The sequence below is a fragment of the Salvia hispanica genome, chromosome 5 (genome assembly GCF_029641045.1).
Source record: "Salvia hispanica isolate PSC_SH4W2 chromosome 5, Shi_PSC_v1, whole genome shotgun sequence".
NCBI lineage: Eukaryota > Viridiplantae > Streptophyta > Magnoliopsida > Lamiales > Lamiaceae > Salvia > Salvia hispanica.
In genome coordinates, this window is record NC_142696.1 from 29,046,163 (window position 1) to 29,069,507 (window position 23,345).

General features: G+C 40.7%; 3 protein-coding genes across 3 annotated transcripts; 2 read left to right on the plus strand and 1 right to left on the minus strand.

Moving 5' to 3' along the window:
* Positions 1 to 507: 507 nt before the first annotated feature.
* On the minus strand, positions 508 to 4,874 carry LOC125189554 (protein ELF4-LIKE 3-like). Its single transcript, XM_048086821.1, has 2 exons — positions 4,707 to 4,874; positions 508 to 693 (listed from the first exon to the last, which is right to left on the minus strand). Exons 1-2 carry the CDS (start codon positions 4,872 to 4,874, stop codon positions 508 to 510), a joined length of 354 nt encoding a protein of 117 aa, XP_047942778.1.
* Positions 4,875 to 15,343: 10,469 nt separating this feature from the next.
* On the plus strand, positions 15,344 to 16,367 carry LOC148926597 (uncharacterized). Its single transcript, XM_089059187.1, has 2 exons — positions 15,344 to 15,670; positions 15,774 to 16,367. The coding sequence occupies exons 1-2, from the start codon at positions 15,380 to 15,382 to the stop codon at positions 16,365 to 16,367; spliced, it is 885 nt and encodes a 294-aa protein (XP_088915313.1). The 5' UTR covers positions 15,344 to 15,379.
* A 2,346-nt stretch (positions 16,368 to 18,713) lies between these two features.
* Positions 18,714 to 19,494, plus strand: LOC148926598 (B3 domain-containing protein REM9-like). The gene is made up of 3 exons (XM_089059188.1): positions 18,714 to 18,915; positions 18,986 to 19,170; positions 19,255 to 19,494. Exons 1-3 carry the CDS (start codon positions 18,714 to 18,716, stop codon positions 19,492 to 19,494), a joined length of 627 nt encoding a protein of 208 aa, XP_088915314.1.
* Positions 19,495 to 23,345: the final 3,851 nt, after the last annotated feature.

Genomic DNA, 23,345 nt, shown 5'->3' on the forward strand with positions numbered 1-23,345 from the left:
GCTACTACTTTTGATATGGAATTCAAATTGTGAAATTGAAGGATTTGGAATTGTAATTTAATTCCAAATCAAAGAATTTTTACGATACCAAACACTGGATTTGGAATTGAAGGCTCCAATTCCAATTCCACACCTCCAATTCCGTGTACCAAACGGAGCCTAACAGTTTTTTCAACAAAAAGCAAAGGACCATTTTTTTTTTTTAACATAAATGAAAAAAGGAAGTCAAAAAGAATAAAGAGTTCCAACAAAAGGCATCAGTAGTAGGAGAAACAGAATATCAATTAAAAGATAAAAAAATTGAAGAAAAACTATTACATAAAGATGCACATGGACTCATGATAGTCAACCTTTTGACAAACACAAAAGGCAAAAGCTCACACATTTTGCAATGCTACTAGCTAAGAGCAATTTAGTGCCTATTATTTTCTTCTATGAAAATTTTTTGCATGGCAAATATACAAAACAAGCTAAGCATGTTTATTTTTTGTACACTACACTAGAGAATCAAGAAGCGGGGCGACGCCTCTTGTGGCCATCAGACTTGAAGGCCCCACTCGAGTCGCCCTCAGACGAAGCAACATCCATTGATTTGGTGAAGGAGGTTGAAAGATGAGAATAGAGATCAACAACACTCCTGATATTATTGTTGAGCTCCCTAATTAGGCCAACATTTCTGCTCAAATTATGAGGCTGTGTTTGGTAACACGGAATTGGGGCTGGGGAATTGGAATTGGAGCCTTCAATTCCAATTCCGCTGTTTGGCAATACAAAAATATGTAGAATTGGAATTGAATTCCAATTCCACCAATTCCAATTCCACAATTCTAATTCCACACATTAACAAAAGAATTGTAAATCAATTCCACAGAAAATCGGGTCAAAATTGAAAAAAACGAGGATCTTAGTTCCGGGTCAAAATGTAAACGGGTCACATATAAATTGAAAAAAAAAATCACTGTGCGCGTTTCCTTTCTCTCCCCCTCTTTCTCTCTGTGAATTTTCCCATGCCGCTCTCTCTCTGCTCTATGCCCTAGCTTCTCTCTTTGCTCCTGTGCCGAGCGATTCATCTCTACAATTGATGGATAATTAGGTAATGATTCAAACTCTTCCCCACATCTGCGTTTCGAATTCACCTTTCCTTCTCTTTTATGCTTCCGATTTACTTTATTTCATATATTTGATGGGAAAAGGGATGTTGGATGTTTTATGCTTTCATAGGCTGCTTGTGTCTTCTTAAATTGCAATTGCTCTGCTAGAGGCCACTGACTCAACTTCAGTTTGCATTTATTGTAGCCATTAGAATAAACAAATATGCAGATGATAAGCTGTTGCTCCTTTGAAGTTGTTTCTGTAGAGAAATTTGGTGATCCTTGTATTTTTTTTCATCTCATAGTGTGATTTATTTGTTGTAATAACCTACATGAAGGTGCTAAAATGCGTAATATAGTAGAACCTGCTCCATTTAGCTCATGATTGAGTGAGTGAAGTTAGACTTCATTCATTTATTAGTTTAGAAGTCTTGGTGCTGATGAAACTGTGGATTATGTCGAACTTAATTACAGCTTTGCAACAACAGACTTCATGGACATGGATATTAGCTAAGTGGAAAAGGGGATCAGTATAATCCTATGGTTTTTATGCATTGATTAAGTATGATATGTTGACAAATAATTGAAGTATGCATAGTTGTTTTGACCAATCTCACACTTCAATTTCCAACACACATATAAAGATTGAACCTTTAATTTCATGTGCTTAGGGTTGGTTTTCGTGGAAGATGGAGGTGATTCAGTTCGATGTCAGAGACCTACTCTCAACAACTACAACTTTGATAAAATTGTAGAAGCAGAAGCAGAAATCCGCTCTTAGGGAAGCCTACAAGAACAAGAATTATCTGCCTCTCGATCTCTGCCCTAAGAAGACTCGCGCTATCCCCCGCCGTTTAACCAAACACCAGGTATATCCCTTTTGCAACCTTTACCGTTTTAATTCAGTGATGAAAGTTTTGCCAAATTAAAATGTAGTTGAATTGTTGATCTTTATCTGGAGTTATTGGTTAACTTTGTATCTGTTTATATGTTTTTCTTTAGCAATATATATTTATGACTTACTTGGATTTTAGATTATGCAAGCATGGCTATAAGCTTTACTTGGATTTTATCTTTCTTCAGTAATGTGAATTGTAGTATATGTTTAGTTTACTAGTTACAAATTGGATTATTACCCTTGCAATCGTTTTGATCAAACAGTGGCACTATCCTATAGTTTAAAATTTGCTAAAGTTTTTGACTTTTGTGTCTGATTGGTTTTTCTACATAGTAAATTTATGCTATCTCATTCATATTTTTGTTGATTGTTGTTTGGATTTTCAGATCTCGATTGTTTGTAACGAAGCTATATAAGTTTTTATTGGAAGTTATATTCTTAATCAAGTGTTTAAAGTTACATCTTCTGCCACATACCTCATATTTCTCATTTTTCCTCAATTTTTTTTGTCATGGTTGTTGTTTATATTATAGTTAGAATGTGATTATTTTATAGCTTATAAATTTTCACTATCTTTTAACTTTAGTACATGGATATTTCTGAGTATGAATCCAGTGATGGAAGTGACGATGATAGTTCTTCGACAAAGGTGTTCACTATTCTTCAAGTTGTGAAATTTGCTACATTAGTTAGTCAATGGCATGAACAACACATGGTGAAAGACCCCATTCTTGACTTTTCCATAGCACGCGAGTTATATGTAAGACGGCTCTATTATGGAAGTGACAGAACTTGTAAGGAACAACTTAGATTGACTAGGAATTGCTTTACTGTGCTATGTTTTAAGTTAAAAGAGATGGGTTTGAAAACCACAAGAAATATCACGGTTGAAGAAGTAGTAGCCATGTTTCTATATGTCATCTCTTTTAATTTAACAAACCGTAAAGTCGGTTTTGATTTCATTAGATCCGGGGAGACTGTTAGTAGATACTTCCATATAGTATTAAATACTGTACTAAAATTAGGAAGTCATTATGTTGTCCAACGAGAAACAGTCATGGATGGCTTCGAAGATGAAAAATGGGATTGGTTTGAAGTAAGTGTTATTCTATTTGTTTACTTTTTGTAAATCTATCTAAATTATACTAATTAATTAGTACTTTCATGATGTAGAACTGTCTCGGGGCACTTGATGGAACACACGTTGAAGTAAGTGTTCCATTGAATGATCAAGGAAGATACAGAAATAGAAAGGGTGGGATAACAACCAATGTTTTGGCTGTGTGTTCTCGTGATTTGAGCTTTACATACATTTTATCTGGATGGGAAGGATCTGCAGCAGACAGCAGAGTATTACGAGATGCACTTACTATAAATTATCCATTCATAGTACCTAAAGGTATGTTCTAGTAAACAAGTTTCAATTTTTTTCTTTGTTATCTTATTTAAGCTTTAAGTAATAATCAGAATTTACTTTTTATCTCATAGATAAGTATTTTCTAGTAGATGCTGGATATACCAATGGACCTGGCTTTCTAGCTCCGTATAGAGGTATTCGATACCATCTCAATGAGTGGTCCACTAGAGGCAACAATCCACAAAATCCAAAGGAGTTATATAATCTGAGACATACAACTGCTAGGAATGTGATAGAAAGAGCTTTTGGGTTATTCAAAAAGCGATGGAAAATTCTTAGAGAAGTATCTTTTTTTGATGTCAAAACGCATGTGAAGATTATCAATGCTTGTGCTATTCTTCACAATCTTATTCGAGTAGAATCACCTAATGATCCATTGTTGGAAGAAGTGGATGCTGAGATTCAAACTAGAGTTACTCAACAAGTTGATGATCATAATGAGGGGGAAGAGACTCAACCAACTTTGCCGGGTGATTATCATAATGCGGAAGAGGCTCAACACTCGGATCGAATTACAGTTGTTCAAGTTACTAGTGAGTGGACTAGATTTAGGGATAATCTAGCCGAAGCTATGTTTCTTCATTATCAAAATAGGCGTAACTTTTAGTGTCGTGCTTATAAAACTAAATATGTAATAGAATTGGTTTTGTGGTACAATGTTTTGTGGTGCTTATTAGACTAAAAGTTATGTTTTGTGGTGCGTATTAGACTAAAGCTCAACGCAATAAGTAAGTTGTCTTTCAATTTGACTTTTGTTTGGATTTAATATGTTACGTACTGTGTAAACTAGTACACTTAGTTTATGAAGAATAGTAGTTTTTAATGTATTGTTGAAACCTTAGTACGTACCTTTTATACATAAAGAATCTTAACTTACATAATTAATCATCATTGCTTCTATTATGATTATTATTATATACTATTATATTACGTACTAATTCTATAGTATTTTTTTATCTTTGGAATATAAGAAAAAAAGTTTAGATTTACTTAGTTAGTTAACGTATATATAGTATATTGTTCAAAATGAATGCGAAAGTAATTATCAAAAGATAATAAAAAATAATATATAGTATTTTTTTCAAAGTGAATGTTATTTTAAAAATAATCAAACTAATTCCAAATCTATGTTAATATTTTAAGTTACCAAACAATGGATTTGGAATTATAATACAATTCTATATCAATTCTGTAATAATGCCAAACAATGGATTTGGAATTGAATTAAAATTCAATTCCACCAAATTGAATTCCATAGAATTCCAATTCCAATTCAATTCCAATTCCGTGTTCCAAACACACCCTGAGGGATTTTGGACTCTTGGTTTTGATTAATCTCATTGATGAGCAGCCTGTTCTGATCCAATATATTTTGAACTTGCCCAAAGCTTTTCTGAAAGCTCTGCATAGCCTTTCCATCTAGCTGGCTGCTTCCATTGCCAAGCCCAGAAAATGTGTCTCCCTCCATTTTTCTTCCAAATTGAATTGATAATAATCAACTCAAAGAGAGACACAACACAGCACCTAGGAACATAACAAGATTCAATCATGTTAGTTTTATTTGTTTTTGAGTTAGTATATCATATGCACACGTGCTTGTGTTCATATTAACAAAAAGACCAGACAAAAACATGGTAAGATTTGAATTCATTAAGCAGAATATGGGAATATGAGACAAGGCTTGATTGATATCACACCTACCTCACCCCTATATATATACTACTCCTTCCGTCTCATAATAGATGTCTCACTTTTCTTTTTAGTTTTTTTTTTTTTTTTTTTTTTTTTTTTTTTTTGTTAAACACCTTCACGGTGGAGGGTTAAGTAGGACCCTCATCCCATATATATCATGCAAACAAGGCGGTACAATCAGTCGATCCCAAAAGTGAACCGACTCAAAACAACGAGAGGTGTTACAATCAATCACCCCTTATACGTAACAAAAACACAAAACCAAAAACAAAAACTATCTGCCAAAACTAAAACTAGGCATGCCAATCTTGTCAAGGTGAGCAAGAGCTTTCACACGCGCCGGTGATGAGTCTGCCGTATATCTAAATCTCTCCCAACTATTTTCTCCAATGGATGCCAAAGCATCCGCTGCTTTGTTTCCTTCTCTCCGGATATGAGAAATTTTCCAAGTGAAATTCTGGAGTGCCACTCTAAGTCTTGTCATTATGTGCCTTGTTTTTGCAGGACCAAGCTGTCCCCCCCCTAGGTAAGAACACAGCAGTTCTGCGTCTGTTTCAATCCATAGGTTTCGACAGTGGCATTTTGCCATTTCGATTCCCTCTAGGAGAGCCCTCATCTCAGCTTCCCATGCAGATTCAACCTTCAGCGGTGCACTGAACGCCTCAACTATTTCTCCAAGGTTATTGCGAATCAGACCGCCACCCCCGGCTCTGTTTCTGTCTCCATCAAAAGCTCCGTCTGTGTTCAGCTTTAGCCAACCCTGCTCAGGGGGTCTCCATTGAACCTTTTCAACCCTTCTTTTCTTGCTGTAATGAAGATTAGAACCCATGCCTTCCATTCTTGGTTCACATCCACTCCACTGCCTCGCCCCTAGCAGACCTGCCAGAACCAAGTTCCTTAGATGCCTTATGATTCGGTGACAGACATTGTCTACCTTGAAAGTTTCCTCCGCATGGACAACACCATTTCTCTCTGTCCAGATATACCATAATATCAAACAGGGAATTAACACACACACATGCTGCTTGTCTCTCTTTCCCAAATGTGTCTGCCACCATCTCAGCCTGACTTCTATATTGTTACCTGGCCAAACAAAGTCTGGCGCTTGGGGGAACCACTGCGCAAAGTAGTTCCATATTTCTCTTGCTGCTGCTCCATTTGTGAACAGATGCAGCCTTGATTCAATGTCAGGATTTGTGCAGCATCTACACTTAGAGGCCAAGGAGATCCCCCTCCATTGAATCTTCACATCCACTGGAATACGGTTGGCTAAAAGCCTCCAAAGGAAAACAGATATCGTGGGATAAATACCTTTGTTCCAGATTATGTTATAAACTTCCATGTTTTCTCCTCTATGTCGCACCATCTCCCAGGCTGAGGCCACCGTGAAATTACCGTGAGGGGTCAGACTCCAACGAGCTTTATCCTCCCCATTTGTGTCAAACGGAACATCCATAATTTCCTCCATCACCACCTCTGGAACTCCCCATTCATTTAACATGTTGCTGAGAGCTTCTCTATCCCACTCTGAACCTCTCCATAGGTCCTTCACCCTTGCAAAATCTGGTCTCCCCTGTCTCATACAAAAGTTCGCAACCGGTTGGTCCATTAGCCATGTATCCTCCCAGAAGTTTATCTCTCCTTTCCCCATCATCCAGCTGATTAAGTTATTGCATTCTATACCTGCTTTAAATATTCTTCTCCAGGTAGGGCTGAACCTATTGGAATTGAAAATAAGGAGTGAGGAAGAGATTGACCAATACTTCATGTGCATGTATTCAGCCCACAACGACTTTTTCTCTCTGAATCTCCACCAGAGTTTGAGACTATAGGCTGCAACAGTGTCTGTCATACGCCGCAGCCCCAGTCCTCCTTCCTCCTTAGGTCTGCATACATCCAGCCACTTTATCCAATGTGTCTTGGAAGTAGAGTTACATGATCCCCAAAAGAATCTGGCAAGGACTTGTTCCATCATCTTTAGAGCCCCTTTTGTGGGTTCAAGCACCTGAAAAATATGTATAGGTATGGTTTCAAGGATACTTTTGATCAAAGTTAGTCTTCCCCCGAAGGAGAGGTGTCTATGACACCAACTGTGAACTTTTTCAGAGATTTTGTCTCTAATGAACAAGAATAAATTAGATTTCTTTCGACCACGGTAAATGGGAACCCCTAGATAAGTGCATGGAAAAGTCCCCTGTTGAAACCCTCCCGCCGTGATAACACCTGCTGCCCACTCTTCATGTTTATTATCTAAGTAAAAGCAGCTTTTCTCCACATTTATCAGCTGCCCAGAAACTTCCATGTAATGCGTAAGACATTTCTTAAGCTTCCTTATGGTCGCTCTTCTTGCTTGGGTAAATATAAGAATGTCATCTGCGTACGCAAGGTGTGACACTCCCATCGTATGTCGTGCAGTACAGAATCTCATTTCTTTTTTTCCTAGGATTAAACGATCCAGAAGCCTTGAGAGGTAATCAGCTGCCAGAATAAAAAGGGATGGGGAGAGGGGGTCTCCTTGTCTTAGCCCGCGAGAAGATTTAAAAAAACCAGTCGGAGATCCATTAATGAGAATAGAAAACCAACACGGATTTACACACATCTCAATCATCCCAAGCCACCTCTCCGAGAAGCCCATCTTCTTCAAAACTTTTAGCAAAAAAGGCCATTGAACTCGGTCATAAGCCTTCGCCATATCTAATTTAATAGCCAAATTTGGAGAAGGGTTGCATTTCCAGATTTCATAAAAGATTTCCTTCGCTAGTAGCACATTATCGCTGAGCAATCTTCCCTTGATGAAACCGCTTTGATTTGGAGCAGTTATCATCGGCAACAGAGGAGCCATTCTTGAAGCAATCAGCTTGGAGATAATTTTATTTGAGACGTTGCACAAACTTATCGGTCTGTACTCACCCCATGTTGTAGGATTTTTCTTCTTAGGAATCAAAATAATCATTGTTGCTGCGGTTCCCCTTGGCATTTGCGATCCCTGAAAGAAGTCAGACACAGCTTCAAGAACATCCAAGCAAACAATATTCCAGCATGTTTGGTAAAAAAGAGCAGAGAAACCATCAGGGCCTGAGGCACTTTCTGCATTAATGCTGAAAACCACATTTTTAACTTCTTGTTCAGTTGGCATTCCTTCAAGATCCTCCATGTTAATCTCACTGGGGAGTGAAGTCAGGATATCCAAGTCTGGCTCCTGCAAAATCTCCCCATCAGAGGATAATAGTTTTTGAAAAAAGTTAACAGCCGAGCTTCTGATTTCCCCATCCTCAGAAATGGTTTGGCCACCATCTTCAATAGAGTGGATCTTAGTTTTGGCCCTCTTGTGTTTTACCCATCCTTGAAAAAATTTGGAGTTTCTCTCCCCGTCAACCGACCACTTTATAGCTGCCTTCTGCTTCCAATAGTCCTCCTCCATCTTTAGCTTTAGGACGAACTCTGCTGCTGTTTTATTCATCTCAGCTCTAGATGCAGGAGAAGGATTTTGTTCAAAAAGCTTGAGAGCATCTTGTGCATCTTCCTCAGCTTGCTTCAACTTCACAAAGATGTTGCCGAAGACAGTTTTATTCCAAACTTTCAGACATTTCTTAAGCCTGCCCAGCTTTATTTGAAGATTTAACATTCCTCTTTCCCCTGTAGAGGCTGACCAATTCTTGTCCACCTCTTGCAGAAAGGTATGATGCCTCACCCACATACTTTGGAACCTAAAAGAAGGCCTAATAGGTGGTCCTGTAGCCTGACATTGTATTAGGAGGGGACTATGATCCGACATCACCCTAGGAAGATTTGTGACTCTGGAAGCCGCAAACAGTTCCAGCCAGCCTTCACCAATTAAGGCTCTATCAAGTCTTTCCAGCACCTCTCCTCTAGCCCAAGTAAACTTCGCACCATCTGCTCCGATATCAAGAAGATGGCACTCATTAATAGTATCAGCAAAATCAATCATTTCCCTTGTTCTATTTAAGTTGGAACCCTGTCTCTCCTCCTCCGATATAAAAATATTAAAGTCTCCCCCAACAAGCCAAGGGAGCCCCTCCATTTTAGCAGCAATCTCTCGGAGTTTGTTCCATAGCGGATGCCTCCCAACTCTAGAACATTTACCATAAACAACTGAGATATGAAAAGGGGCAGGGTGCATCAAAGAAGAAAACCGGGCATGTAGAACTTGCACCGAGCTGTCCCACTCATCCACTTCTATCCCCTGTTCCGCAAACAACCAAATCTGTTCATTCACGTTTACACCCTTGTATTGTAGCCCAAACTTTCTGCCAAAAAACTCAGGCCTTGGTTTAATCATTGGCTCAATAATTGCCAAAATAGAGACCCTATGAATTTTGACCAAATGTTTAATGATGTTTTGGGTGCTTTCATTTGCCACACCCCGGGCATTCCATATCATAATGTTGAAAGTCATGATTAACACATCTGAAGGTCTTCCGAGAGATCAAACCTCCCTTTCTTTTGTACACTATCATCCTCTAGCTCTCTGTCAATATCTACATTGGCTTCCCTTTTCTCCGCAATGATTATCTGTTTATCTTTTTCCCCTCCCTCATGTTCCTCCTCTGGTTCCCAATCATTTTCATCTTCATATTGCTCTGTGTCAAAATCCCCATTTGGAAGCGTTTTGAAGTATTTTGGGTTAGAGAGAGCCCCACAACAAAGCTCATCCTCCATAGCCACAACCTTCCTCACCGGAGAGCTAGATCCCCCATACACCTTCTCCACATACCCCACAGACCCCTCAACATCCTCCCTACGGGAAGAGCTTCCCCCCCCCTCTTCCACGATCAAAGGAATAAGACCGCCCAAAGCCTCTGCCTCTATTCCTCCCATAACGCCCCCTTTTGCTCCAGGACGTTTGAAAACTGCTCTCATCCACCTCTAAAGCATCGAACGAGCCAGTTACCGACACCTGCCGGTTGTTAGAGTTCCCCACCCCTGCTGGTAGGACTCCCACGTCCAGAGAGCCTTCCCCCAGCTGCTTTCCCATCTCTTTTTGCTGCTCAACTTCCCTCACGCCCATTTCGACTTGCTTGATACCCTCATTTCCAATTTCTAGCCCTGCTAGTTGTCCCTTGGGAGGAAATTTAGTGTAATCTTTTTTATTCGGCTTATCTCTATTACCATTTGCATAACAAGTATCCGTGGAATGTCCCACATGTCTACATTCCTGGCAGTATTTCGGAAATTTATCCCATTTGACCCTTTGTCGAATTTCCCTTCCTTGTATGTCAATCACAATCTCTTCCATCTGCGACTTAGAAATGTCAATTTCAATGCAAAGCCTAGCAAATGATAACCTCCTTTTGGATATAGTATCATGATCAACCTGAATTGGAGTCCCCAAGAGCCCTCCAATAGCAAATAACGCTGATTTCTCAAAAAGATGGATCGGGAGACCGACAAGATTGCACCAAACTACAGCAATAGGTGACTCAAAGAAAGGATCAAAGTCTGGTGTCCACTTGAACACTCTCATCGGGTGACGCTCTATAAACCATACTGGCCTTCCATTCGGCCCACTCAGAATTTTTGCATAATCTGAGAGCACCTCAAACTGGATTAATACATGTTTCGCGTTTATATAGCTCCATGAATATGCTCCCCAAAACTTTAACCCTTGGAGTGCTTTTTGAATCTGTTGAGATGAAGGAATTGAGTGGGAAAACTTTCCTACTACGGCATGCCCAAGCTTCTCTGCAAGGTAAGTGTTATCCGAGCCTGAAAAATAAATGGCCGGGAGCCCCGAGCGTTCCCCTACAACACCAATCCGTTTAATTTTATCTGGTTCAAACATCACCGGATCCTTCTCTCCTGCCTTGAGCATATCCGCCAAGGATTGTTTCTGCCCCACTCCATTACTTCCTTGGACATGAAAATGCTGCTGCCTCACAAAGAAGGTACCAGATTCAGCAACAAAGGGCCTACCACTCCCTGCATCAGCACCCCTTTCCAGATTACCCTCCATTTTTCCTGCCCTCCCCTGCTTCCCCTCCCCTTGGGTTGATGTTTTTGATTTTCCCCTCGTGTTAATCTCTTTACTCAGCGGAGGGAAATCCTCCTCTAGGAATTTCCCACCTAAGGGAAACTTCTGGGGGCTAGAAACATTCATTCCAGGTCCCCTTAATCCTTCCATACCCTTCCAAGCATTGGCACCCAACACTTCAACCTCCTTCCCACTCCCTTTCTTTAAGAAATCCATATTTTGAAGCGATTGAGCTTCACAAAGATCTAAGGCAATATCTGTTTCGGACATGACCAGTCCTGTTTCATTCAACACCAAAACTGTCCCATTATATATCCCCAAGGGCGCTTGCTTTTCCTCCTTTCCCACATCAGCTTCCCCTTCCTTCTCCAAAGGACCCGATGCCTTCAAAGGCATCCCCTCAAAATCGCCCTCTCTCTGGGGCAAAATATCGAACACCTTATCTGCTGAGTGAACTGAGGAATGGGTCTCACACACAGCCCCACCAACTTCTTCAGCACTTTCCACCACCATACCATCATTAGTCTTATCCTCTTCCTCTCCAATTTCTGAAAAAGAAAACAACAAATCAGCCCCCCTGTTTCCACCTCCCTTTTTTCCCTTGTTTTTGGTATCATATTCTTCACTACCCAATTTTCCGACCTGTCTTAAAGCTCTCCCACGCAACCCATTCTTCCTCATCTCAGCCATTCTCATCAAAGGAGATTTCGGCCTTGATTTTGCCGGCCGACCACGCGCTCGCCGCAACATCTTCTTTGGTGCAAAATCCAAAACCGGCGACCCAGAATCGCCGGCCTCCAAAACAGATAAAATCACCTCCTCTAGCCTCACCGGGGGAGGATCCCCACCCACTGGCACCCCCTCAACCAAATCCGTCATACCCGCAGAAAAAACTTTATACAACTAAGCACTAGACCACCGTCAGCTTCCGCCGGAAACCAAACGCCCACCGTCGCCTCCCATCGGAATCAAAGGCGGCACCGAGCAAACGAAGACCTAAGGGAACCCGATCACTGTGTGCAAATCGCACGCACACTATGTGTCAATCGCACACACCGAGCGTGAAAGGAGGAGCATTTTTCACTTAATTCTTCTTTTTAGTTTGTCTCACAAAAGATGTCACATTTTCATTTTTGGAAAATGTTCTCTCACATTAATATAAATATATCATTTTCTCTTTCCACCTAACACACAAAACATCTCCTAAAATCTCGTATCATTATCCAACTATGTCATCTATCATGGGACGAAGGGAGTACTTAAAAGCTACTTCCTCCCTCCTCCCTCCGTCCCATAAAAATAGACTAATTGTGGATGACATTAGTTTTAATGCATAATTAGTAAGGAGAAAAAATAATTGAAATAATGTAATGGATGGTAGAGGCCACAAATGACAAAGTACAACATAAGGTGAAAAAAGTTTCCATAAGTAAATATGGACTATTTTTATAGAACGGATAAAATGAAAAATTCAATTTATTTCTATGAGATAGATGTAGTCTAGTACTCTCTCTGTCCCATTAGAAATGAAACGTTTTCCTTTTTGGTTTATCCCATTAAAAATGAAACGTTTCTAAAATTGGAAACAATACTCTCTCTACTTTTTCTTCTCTCTTATTTTACTCTCTATTCATTAACTCACAAAACAACACTACATAAAATCTCGTGCCGAAAAATAAACGTTGAATATTTAATGGGAAGGAGGGAGTATTTCATAAAAAATGGGGACTAACAACAAAACTGAAAACATGTACAATTAATTATTTTACTAGAATAAGGAGTACCTACTTATATCAACATGATTGTAATTGGATGGGTTCAAATTATTGCTTTTGTTCAAGTGTAATAATACTCCATAATAACATAGGTGTATTTTTTTTAGGTATGATGAGATGTGGAAAAGCAGAACCTATTTCCAGAAAAGGGGACCTTTTTGCAATGTACTCTCAAATTTGAAAGAAGAATCTACACTGAGAAAGAAACCTAAAAACAGTCAAAGAAACCAAATGGAGAAATAGTGCAAGTACAATTCACCAAAAATATTAATATCGATAATATTGGTAAAAGCAGTAATGTGTTGGAATAAATAGTGGCGGTGTTTTTATTTTCTGGAAAATGAGAATTATTAAAACATTTATGTGAGAACTGAACCGTACATCAAAGATTTATTGAGTTACAGAAGGGGGGCGTTCAATCCAAATCCTAATTTCTTTAAATGGAAACACACAAGGGAACAAAAATAAAATCATTATGATCGCCAAACCCATTAAAGACAAAAATACATGTAGGAGTATCTTTTATATATATATAGAGTAAAGGCCAAAATTGGTCCTGAATATATGGCCATTTTACCTTTTTGGTCCTAAACATGATCTTTTGAATTTTTTGGTCCTGAACATATAGAAATTTGATCATTTTGGTCATCCGTCAACATTTCCGTTAAAAACTAACGGTCAACGGGTTTAATCCCGATTTTGACCAAATTAAACTTTCAATTCTGATTTTTTATTTCCTAATTAATTCCCTAATTAATTTTAAAAATATTCTAAAATCTAAACCCATCATCACCACCCACAATTCTGCTCCAGCGACATCTCCGGCGAGCTTCAGCGCCTCGCAACTCTCCCGGATCCCACTCTCAGTCAAGCTACCGCCTCTGACCACAACCAGGAGCCTTGTTTCGGTTTCCTATAGAGAGAAACGTTTTCTATGGAGATAATCGAGAGCATCTCGCAGGAAGACCTCCAACCAACCGTCAAGCTCTGCGTCGACGGATTGCAGTCTTCTTCAATTGCAGTCAAGAGGTCAGCGGCGGCTAAATTGCGGTTACTGGCAAAAAATCGGGCCAATAATCGGGCTTTGATTGGGGAGTCGGGCGCGGTGCCCGCTCTGATTCCGCTTCTCAATTGCTCGAATCCTACAACGCAGGAGCACGCGGTGACCGCGCTGCTCAATCTGTCCCTCCACAACGGCAATAAGAGCGTGTTAACCAAAGCCGGAGCAGTCAAATCCCTAATTTATGTGCTGAAAACGGGTACCGAGGCGTCCAAGCAGAACGCTGCCTGCGCGCTGCTGAGTTTGGCTTGGTCGACGAGTACAAGCTGTCGATTGGGGAATGCGGCGCGATTCCGCCGCTGGTTGCGTTGCTGATAAATGGCTCGGTCAGAGGGAAGAAGGACGTGCTCACGACGCTTTACAAGCTGTGCTCCGTCTCGTTGAATAAGGAGAGAGCGGTGAGAGCTGGTGTCGGAAACCCTAATTTCTCTTGATATTTGGTTATACATAATTGGGGAGGTCGTGGCTTGACTGAGAGTGGGATCCGGGAGAGTTGCGAGGCGCTGAAGCTCGCCGGAGATGTTGCTGGAGCAGAATTGGGGGAATGACGATCAAAATAATTGAGGAGGTGATGATGGGTTTAGATTTTAGAATATTTTTAAAAATAATTAGGAGTCGTTCGCTTAGCTATTTTTCTAAATGGGCGGTTTTGTATGCGGTGATATTTGGGAGTGTATGGCCCACCACACTCTGATACAAAACATATGTTTGGTTAACATGATTTGGAGGATTTTTTCAGCTGCATTTTTTTATTGTATAAATAAAATGTACCTTTTGTGCACTATGATGACCAAAAACACCTCTAAAACTTTCAAACTTCCAAGTACTACCCTTCCCCTCTAAAGCGCGGCAAATGAATATTTCCAATTGTGAAATTTCCCTCCCAAATTTTGAAGGGAGTCCATCTGCCCTCCATTAAATTGGGTCTGTATCACTACGCCTCATTGCAACATAGTAACTGGTAATTTGGATTATCTTTGCGAGATTATCGTCGACGAAGGTAGACTTCGAGCATTTGTTATCCATCCTTCTGTAGTCGGCATTGTGATGCTTTAAAAATTGTGCTCCTTGTTCTTATGCGTTAATTGTCATTTGTAAATTTTGCCTCATATTTTCGCATAATTATTTCTTGTGTGACACAATGTCTATAGGCGTTGACCTAATTTAGCTATATAAAATGCGTACACCTCACAATATGCTATATAATCTTTGTCTTTACATTGTGATAGGTAGTATGTCTGCTTCGCAACGCGCAATTGGTTCGGGGCGGGGGGGGGGGGGGGGGGGCTCCGTCCAAGGTGGTTTAATCTTTAGTTATCCTGGGTTGCTAATATGTTAATTTAAGTCTCTTTGTAAGCGTATATTTGTTTGTGTTACCTTGTTTTGCCTCAGGTAGCAATGACTCTACATATCGGAAGTTTCGTAAGGGGGATCAGTCTCGTCGTCTGTGGTCCATGAGGGAGGAAGAAATCATGGCCGCTATGTTGCTGGATCTTGTGGCCCGGGGTTGGAAATCCGATAATGGCTTCCGTACGGGATATCTTCAGCGGATAGAAGACAGCATACGCAAGGAGTTTCCTAACTCTGATGTGAAGGCGAGTCCACATATTACATCCAGGATGAGCGCATGGAAAAAAAACTACAACAGCCTTCGAAACATTTTGGCACGGACTGGGGTTGGGTACAATACCCATGGCGATCACAAGATTGACATAGACGACGACCAATGGGCACAAGTCGTCCAGGTGCGCATACATTCTATCCAAAATAATTGATAAATGGAATACAATTTGATGCGATTGCACTCCTTACTCGTGTTTGATCTGTACTTGTGGCTCACATTTACAGGTGGATAAGGATGCCAAGTTTATGCGTTATAAGTCTTGGCCACTTTGGGAGGATTGGAAAAGCATCTTCGGGAAAGATCGTGCGACTGGCGGAACAGCTGAAGACCTTGACGAAGCCACTGACGAGGTTCGTGCCCAAATGGCTAGGGGAGGTGAAGACCATGACAACGACTACCATCCTAGTTTTGAGGACTTTTTGCCAAATGATGTCCCACATATGGTGCCTGATACAACAAACCATAACAGCAGCTCTGCTAATACCGATCACCAAGCCTCGAGCTCGAAATCTGGTCGTGAGAAACGTAAACTGGCCCCTGCTGACGCTGCACTGATGGAATTCCTCGGACATCTACATGCAGATACAAACTCCCGCCTGGACACCATTTCTAAAAGGATTGGGTATGAATTTGATGTTGCAAAGGCAAGGGAGACCATTTTCACCAAGCTGGGAGGTGTGGCGGGTCTTACTCTTGCTCAGAAGTACAAGTTGTGTAATATCCTTGGTGATAAACCTCAGCGACTTGAAGTGTTCAATGGAATCCCAGATTCTGAAAAGCTGGGTTACGTTCTCATGCTCATTGAGGAGAACAGTTAAACAGGTTGCCATCGTGGTTGATGCCCTCCTGTTGGGGTTTTTATGTTTTGGTAGTAAATGTTGCAGTATGAAGTTACATTATGGTTTGTTGCGGCCTTATATGATTCCATTCTATATAATGGAATGGCCTGAACTTTTTTGGGTAAGCCACCACCCCCGTAAGTGTCTCACTTGTGATTGCGGGACTTCTTTTGTAACTTTTGTAGCATGGTTCAGTAGAATCATGCATTATGGATGCATAATATAGCTATCTTGTTGATTAATGACATTTTTTAAGCTTTTAGGATGTCTGTGCATAACAAAATCTTCCTAACTATTATTTTACAACCGTGTTCTTCCGGTTTATGCGATATGCAAACCATTTCAATACTAATTTGATACACATAAACTGCAGAGTTAACACTCAACAAATGTTTAATATCACATTACATAAGCACGAATACTTGACCACTTAGTGATGCCCGCAATACTACGGTCAGCGTGAAGGCATCAAGCCAAAACATTTGAATCTAGGAAGCGTGGTCCCTTACAAAAACATATAAACTACTACATAAATATGAAAGAGGGAGACGCCTATTACCCAAAAAAAATGGCCTCGACGGCCATATCCCCCTGTATATCAATATATTATGCATCAACCTAGATGGTCTGCCCCCGTTTCTCCCCACACGGCTGCTATCTTTATTTGTGGCTGCGTGGCCACGACCCTATGGGCGAGTTAGAGCCACATGAGCTATTGCGAGCAGAGAAGGCAGACGGCCCTGCACCGTCATGCTGGTTCCGTGGCTTTTTATTTAACATCTTACCTTTGTCGACCCTCGTACGTACTTGCACATTTTCGTCGACATCAATGAAGTAGATGCCTTTCTCTGTTGTGGACTCCCTATCCTCTGGTTCCTCTGTTTCTATGAAAAGCTTGCGGTGGACGGTGGTTGGTGGAATCGCAAAGGGCGAGTTCACTTCATCGTTGTCTTCAGCCGCAACGTCACACCCAGCCTCCTCAGTCGACATCTTCTGCGTAGTCTCCGATATGACAATCACCTCTTCGTCTGTCTCCAGCTTAACGTCGTCGATTCCAAACAAACATGCAAGCTTCGTATGGAGAGGCTCATCGTGATAGTAGTACGCACCAGTCAAGCTGTTTTTCTACACACGAAATGAAGACATGTCGAAAACCGACACAAATAATTATACGCATTCAGAACGTAGGTAGTGTACATTATATGCGTCATACCTACCTTGCATAACTGCTTCCAAACCCAATCCTCGGCGCTGACAAACCTTGTAGGTATATCCCACTGAACTCCATGTTCCGCGACAAGGGCCTTGAATGTTCGATACCTCACATGCAGCGTACCCACACGGTCGGTGAGCTCGACCTTAGTGAACACTTGTGCAGTTTTGGTGTGAATCTCTTTTGCTGCCGTTAGCAAGAAGTAAGAGGGGAATTCCATGAGAGTCCATCCCGTCATATTTTTAAGGCGTATTATAGTATCGACGAGGATGTTGTCTACAAGGGGGGACCATTTTCCTTTGTAGAAGAATTTTGACTGGGGTGGGATATTCATGTTGGGCAGGCAGCCGAGAAAGATATTTTGGGAGTTAAATTTGCAAGATGATCCCCAACGATTGGTTGCTCTGTTTATATAAACTAAATTTGGCTCACATTAATGCGAATGACAGTTATCTACCTACATTAATGCAATATGAGAAGACATTATACAGTTGAGTGCACTCAATTGACTATTTTTGTCAGTCATTACTAACCTCCGCCGAAAGAAGCGAGTGTAAACGTGCCCAACTGTATTCAGTTTGACAAGCTACTATTAATTGTGGTTGATGGAGTTGGTGACTTTGCTCTTACTCTAGAGTTTGGATTGAGTGTATCATTTCTACAAAACCTACTAAGTCTTCAAACTCCACATTCACTATCCAGAAAGGCTTCTGACTTGAGGAAATTGGCATAGCATTCGATCGAACAATGGATGACAACAGGTATGTGACTGATTTTCTGCACTAATTCAAGCCTTATTTTTGCCGCAACAAGGTGTGACTGTGTATCTATTGTCATTCTGAAGTCGTTGTATCCCCGATAAATATAACGACAGACAGTATTTTGAAGAATATAATAGGCTCCCTCAATTCTTCAAATTGTTTTACTCAATCCAACACTCAAACAGTCTGGTCAGTTTAATTCCCTCATCCATCATTTGCTTTTTTAATTCCAACATTTGTGCAATGGTATATCATGCTGACCACAACGCTCACGAATCAACTATCTAGCGCATACCTCCAGAGTTTGTGTCCGAGCATGGCGACACGATCCCTGATCAATGTGTACTCGCTATGCCAAATTGTGTGAAATCTGAAGTCTCAATTGCAAGAAGGTCATGCGGCTGGTACTTCCATCAGGGGTGGTCTGAGTTTGTGTACAAGCATCATGTTTCAAATGGAGAATGGATCACATTCACTCATGCGGGAGATGGACTCTTCTACGTGAAGCGATTTATGTTCACGAGTGGATGCGCACCTCGCCGTGATCTCGAAAGTAAGTTTTGATTATTAGATTACTGCAATGCTATTAATACAATGGCGTAACAATTCCCTGATCAATGTAGTTGGGGGTCTCGCTGTTATGACAAGTGACGACCAACTGGATGTGGAGTCATCGGACGGATGGTTAGATTCACTGTCGGAAGCCGAGTCTTTAACTGGAACGGGCATTGATGCCGAGTTATCCGAAAGTCACATAGAACCATCGTTCACCATCACTTTGTCCGGGTCAGCGATAGAACAACATCCAGTGCGTGTTACATATGCTTATCAACTCTTTTTTTTTTTTTTGGTGTGATCCCTTTGCTAACATAGTCAATCGTCATGTTCACAGAATATACCTACCGATTTTTGGAATGCACACATAGCAATCGAAGGACACGGGATAAAAGGATGCCTCACCGTGCATCACCGTACTTGGGACGTTCTTATAGTAAAGAAAAACAGGGGATATGTTGTCCACGGTGGTTGGAAAACTTTTGTCCAGGATAACGACTTAGGAACTGGCGACCGTTGCACTTTTAACCTTGTCCAGGCAGACGGACTCCACTTCCATGTTAGTGTGATCCGATAGATAAAAAGGTATCGGGATATGTGGTAATGAAAGACATCATTTGGGATAGGCCACCACCAATGTCTGTTACATCGACTGTAGGTAGTATTATTTATTTTTGAGTTGCTAATATATGTTGTCAATGACTCATATGAATGTGTGCAGTAACTATTTTGACTTGATTTGTATATTGTGTGTATGCAATGCGAAATCATCAGGGTAGCAATGTCAGGTGTTCAAGTTCAGTTGAATCCATACACGTACAGTCCCAAATAATAGAGTAGATGAAGCCAATATCTTTCAAAACCCATAGTTGTTCGAAATATTTTAGTTTTAAGTACATACGATTGCACTTCAAAAGAGACAACAATATAAGAAGGCACACGAGGTCCTCAATCTTGGAGTTCTTATAAATTACATATTAAACAACTCATTACTCTGCCGCATGCTAAATAAACTTGCCAATTAAAATACCAAGGAGTACCAAAACCATGCACATGAAACCGATTAACATCTGCGCAACGAGGGGATTGGAAGACTTGATTCCACAACAATGGCCTGCACCGGCTTTGTAGCCCTTCGCATCATGCATCGGCACTGGAGGTACTGACGCTCCCCATTGAGGTTTGAGAAGGTCCACATCGGAACCTTTTCGTGGTTTGTCTGCATGGTATTCGTCAGCCCACTTGAAGTAGCCCGGGTGTTGTCCATCTACGGGGCACTTGTAGTACTACCTTCCAGCATTTTTAGCGGCGGGCCCGGCACGACGTAGAACCATTTTTCCCTCTCCACAAGGACATTCTGGCGGAGCCTTCATTGAAAATCCGGTATACATACAGCTGCCATAAAGCAAGACACTATGTTCACAAAATAAACGCAATACTAAGTTATCACAAAAGGGCATAGTATTTAGATAAGTAACAAAAATATACATCAGTTTAGTGGGGAAGGGGGGGTTTGGAACAGATCTATCTACTGTTCCACATATGCATCGCTATGTCATCACGCGTCTGGTTCCACTCGGCAGATGGTTCAACACAGTCAACATATTCTAGCCCTATGTTTTGTTCATCCTCAGCCAGTACCAAACTATCTCCGTCAAGTGCAGCTTCAAAAGGATCAATTGGCATTTCAAGACGGATGAAGTTGTGGAGTAGGAAGCAAGCCATTATCAAACGGATTTGGGTTTTTATCGGGTAAAATGAAGCAGACCTAAGGATACCCCACCGCATTTTTAAAACTGCAAATGCGCGCTCAATTATATTTCTGGCTTTGGTGTGCCGCATGTTGAACATTTCTCTAGGGTTCTCGGGCGTTGCATTACCAGGACCCCATTCTCGAAGGTGATAGCGCACACCCTTGTATGGGGTTAGGAAACCACTACTATTGGCGTAACCATTATCGCACAAATAATAACATCCTGAAATAATATGAAAGATAGTGTGAGATTGAAGTACGCGACTGGTATATAACCATACTGTTTGAACTAATCTGTAACAGTACGGACCTTGCGGAACCTTCAAGCCTCTTGGACGTGCGACTGCATCCCTGAGTACCCTGGAGTCGCCAGCTGACCCCTCCCACCCGGCCAAGAAGTAAACAAACTGCAAGTTGCGGTCGCATACAGCGAGCGTGTTAGTTGATATCTGGCCCTTTCGCGATCTGAATCGTGGTTTGTCCTCATTACTAACCAACACATTGATGTGTGTACCATCTAAAGCCCCAAGACATCCCTGAAACAAAGCAACAACAATTTGAATTAGCATTAGAGTGTGCTTTGTCAGTCGATTACATGTAAAATACACAAATATTAGCATACCTTGAACCACTTCCACCGGGGATCATCACAGTTATCCGGCACTGGTTTTGGTTTAGCAAGGAGAACTGAAGACATACTTAGAACTGCCCCAAGTACTTTGTTAACATAATGTGAAATTGTGGACCCAGACCTCCTAAAGGTGAAGCTGACCACCCGATTCTTATTGTGATGTGCAAGTACTCCCACCATAATGGCAACTTGCTCTTCCACACCAACATGATGACCACAACGAAGTCCGCCCCGTTCACCTAGAACTCGACATAACCTTCCAAATGTATTACGGTCCATTCTGAGATTAGCAATACAATCTACGTCGGTTAGGTGGACAAGTCGATCTAGGTGTTCTAACTGACGGGTGATTTTATCCCGAATACTGTAATGTCTTGCTTGCTCAAGAATTATACGTCTTCTCGTTCCGCCTCGGGTGCTAATATATCGTCATATGAGGACAGCTGACTCAATCCGATATATAAGAAGTATAACTTCAAGAAGCTTGCGCAGCTCTGCGTAATTACTAGTGGGTGTTCGCATCCTTTTTGAAATTTGTTATACCACAACAACCACTGCATCATACATTATCAATTAAGATAGCGCATGCCAATTTTCGTACTGAATAATAACCAACCAACGTAGCATATCGATTGGGAGAGGTGCATTTCCCCTTCGCTCCATAAGATGAGTACGGATCCCCAAAACAACATTTTACAGTTGAACTCAGGCATACAATACGCAGTAGCATAACAAAATTATGTTAACTGAAGTAAACTAAAAAATATCAGATACTTTCAAACAGGGCCAAATCCAAAATTGCCTCAAAGCATTTCCACAACGAATAATATCTGCAATTTTAGGAATTCACCTTACGGATTTGATATGCGTTGCCAATGATATTGTTGGAGTTGTGCGAACACCGGCCAAGCTGCTGCGACAAATATACAAACACATATCAGAAATCGAGCAGTTGGAGAGGGAAGTAAGATGAAAGTTCGAATACCAATAGAGGTAGCTGGATGTAAACGATTCCGGCAAAAAGAGGGAAGCGAAATCCACCTGCGACGGCGAAATTAGCTCTAATCGTTGCGCCGTCGATGCAGATGGGGAGAGATCGTGCTAGGGTTCAAATGATTTTTTGGGGGAAATAATGGGACAGAAAATGCTTCTGGAAGGGGTAAATTAGTCTTTCACACATCCATATCTGGGTTCGTAAATCAACGCAGAAATGTATACCATTCATTTTTCGATTTTTCATTCTGGTGCATTTATGGTGAACAGTGCGGGCCTTGGGATGATTATAGGGCCTTCAACAATTATAACATGTTAACCGAACAATGGTAATTGGCAAGAATTGGGGCCTTATCTGGCCAATTCTTCTCAAGCGAACGACTCCTTAGAGAATTAATTAGGGAATAAGAAATCAGAATTAAAAGTTTAATTTGGTCAAAATCGAGATTAAACCTGTTGACTGTTAGTTTTTAACGGAAATATTGACGGAGGACCAAAATGATCAAATTTCCATATGTTCAGGACCAAAAAATCCAAAAGATAATGTTTAGGACCAAAAAGGTAAAATAGTCATATGTTCAGGACCAATTTTAACCTTTACTCATATATATAATATTAAGAACTTCAACTTTTATTTCCAAAAAATAAAACTTAACTATCTCACAGAATTTTAGTTAAAAAAACTAGAAAAGCAGAAAGAGAGGCTATGTAGCGAAATTTGAAGAGTGAAGAAAAGCGGAAACGAAGGAAGCAGAAAATGATTATGAAGAAGAAGAGAATTTTATTTTCAAGTCTGTGAAGATGCATAGATTCATATAGATATGTGTATTCATACCTCGGAAAACTGGGAGCATTAGAAAAATAATGAATCGCTGATGAAATGAATCGAATCTCCGAGGAGAGAGAGAGAGAGAGAATATGAAGATGCTATGATTTTCACTATAAATATGAGTATACTTGCATATGAATTTCGATTTCCTCGACTCTTGCTTCTCCACCTGTCTCTTTTTTTATTTACAGTATTTATTAATTTATTAATACGGTTTAAAAT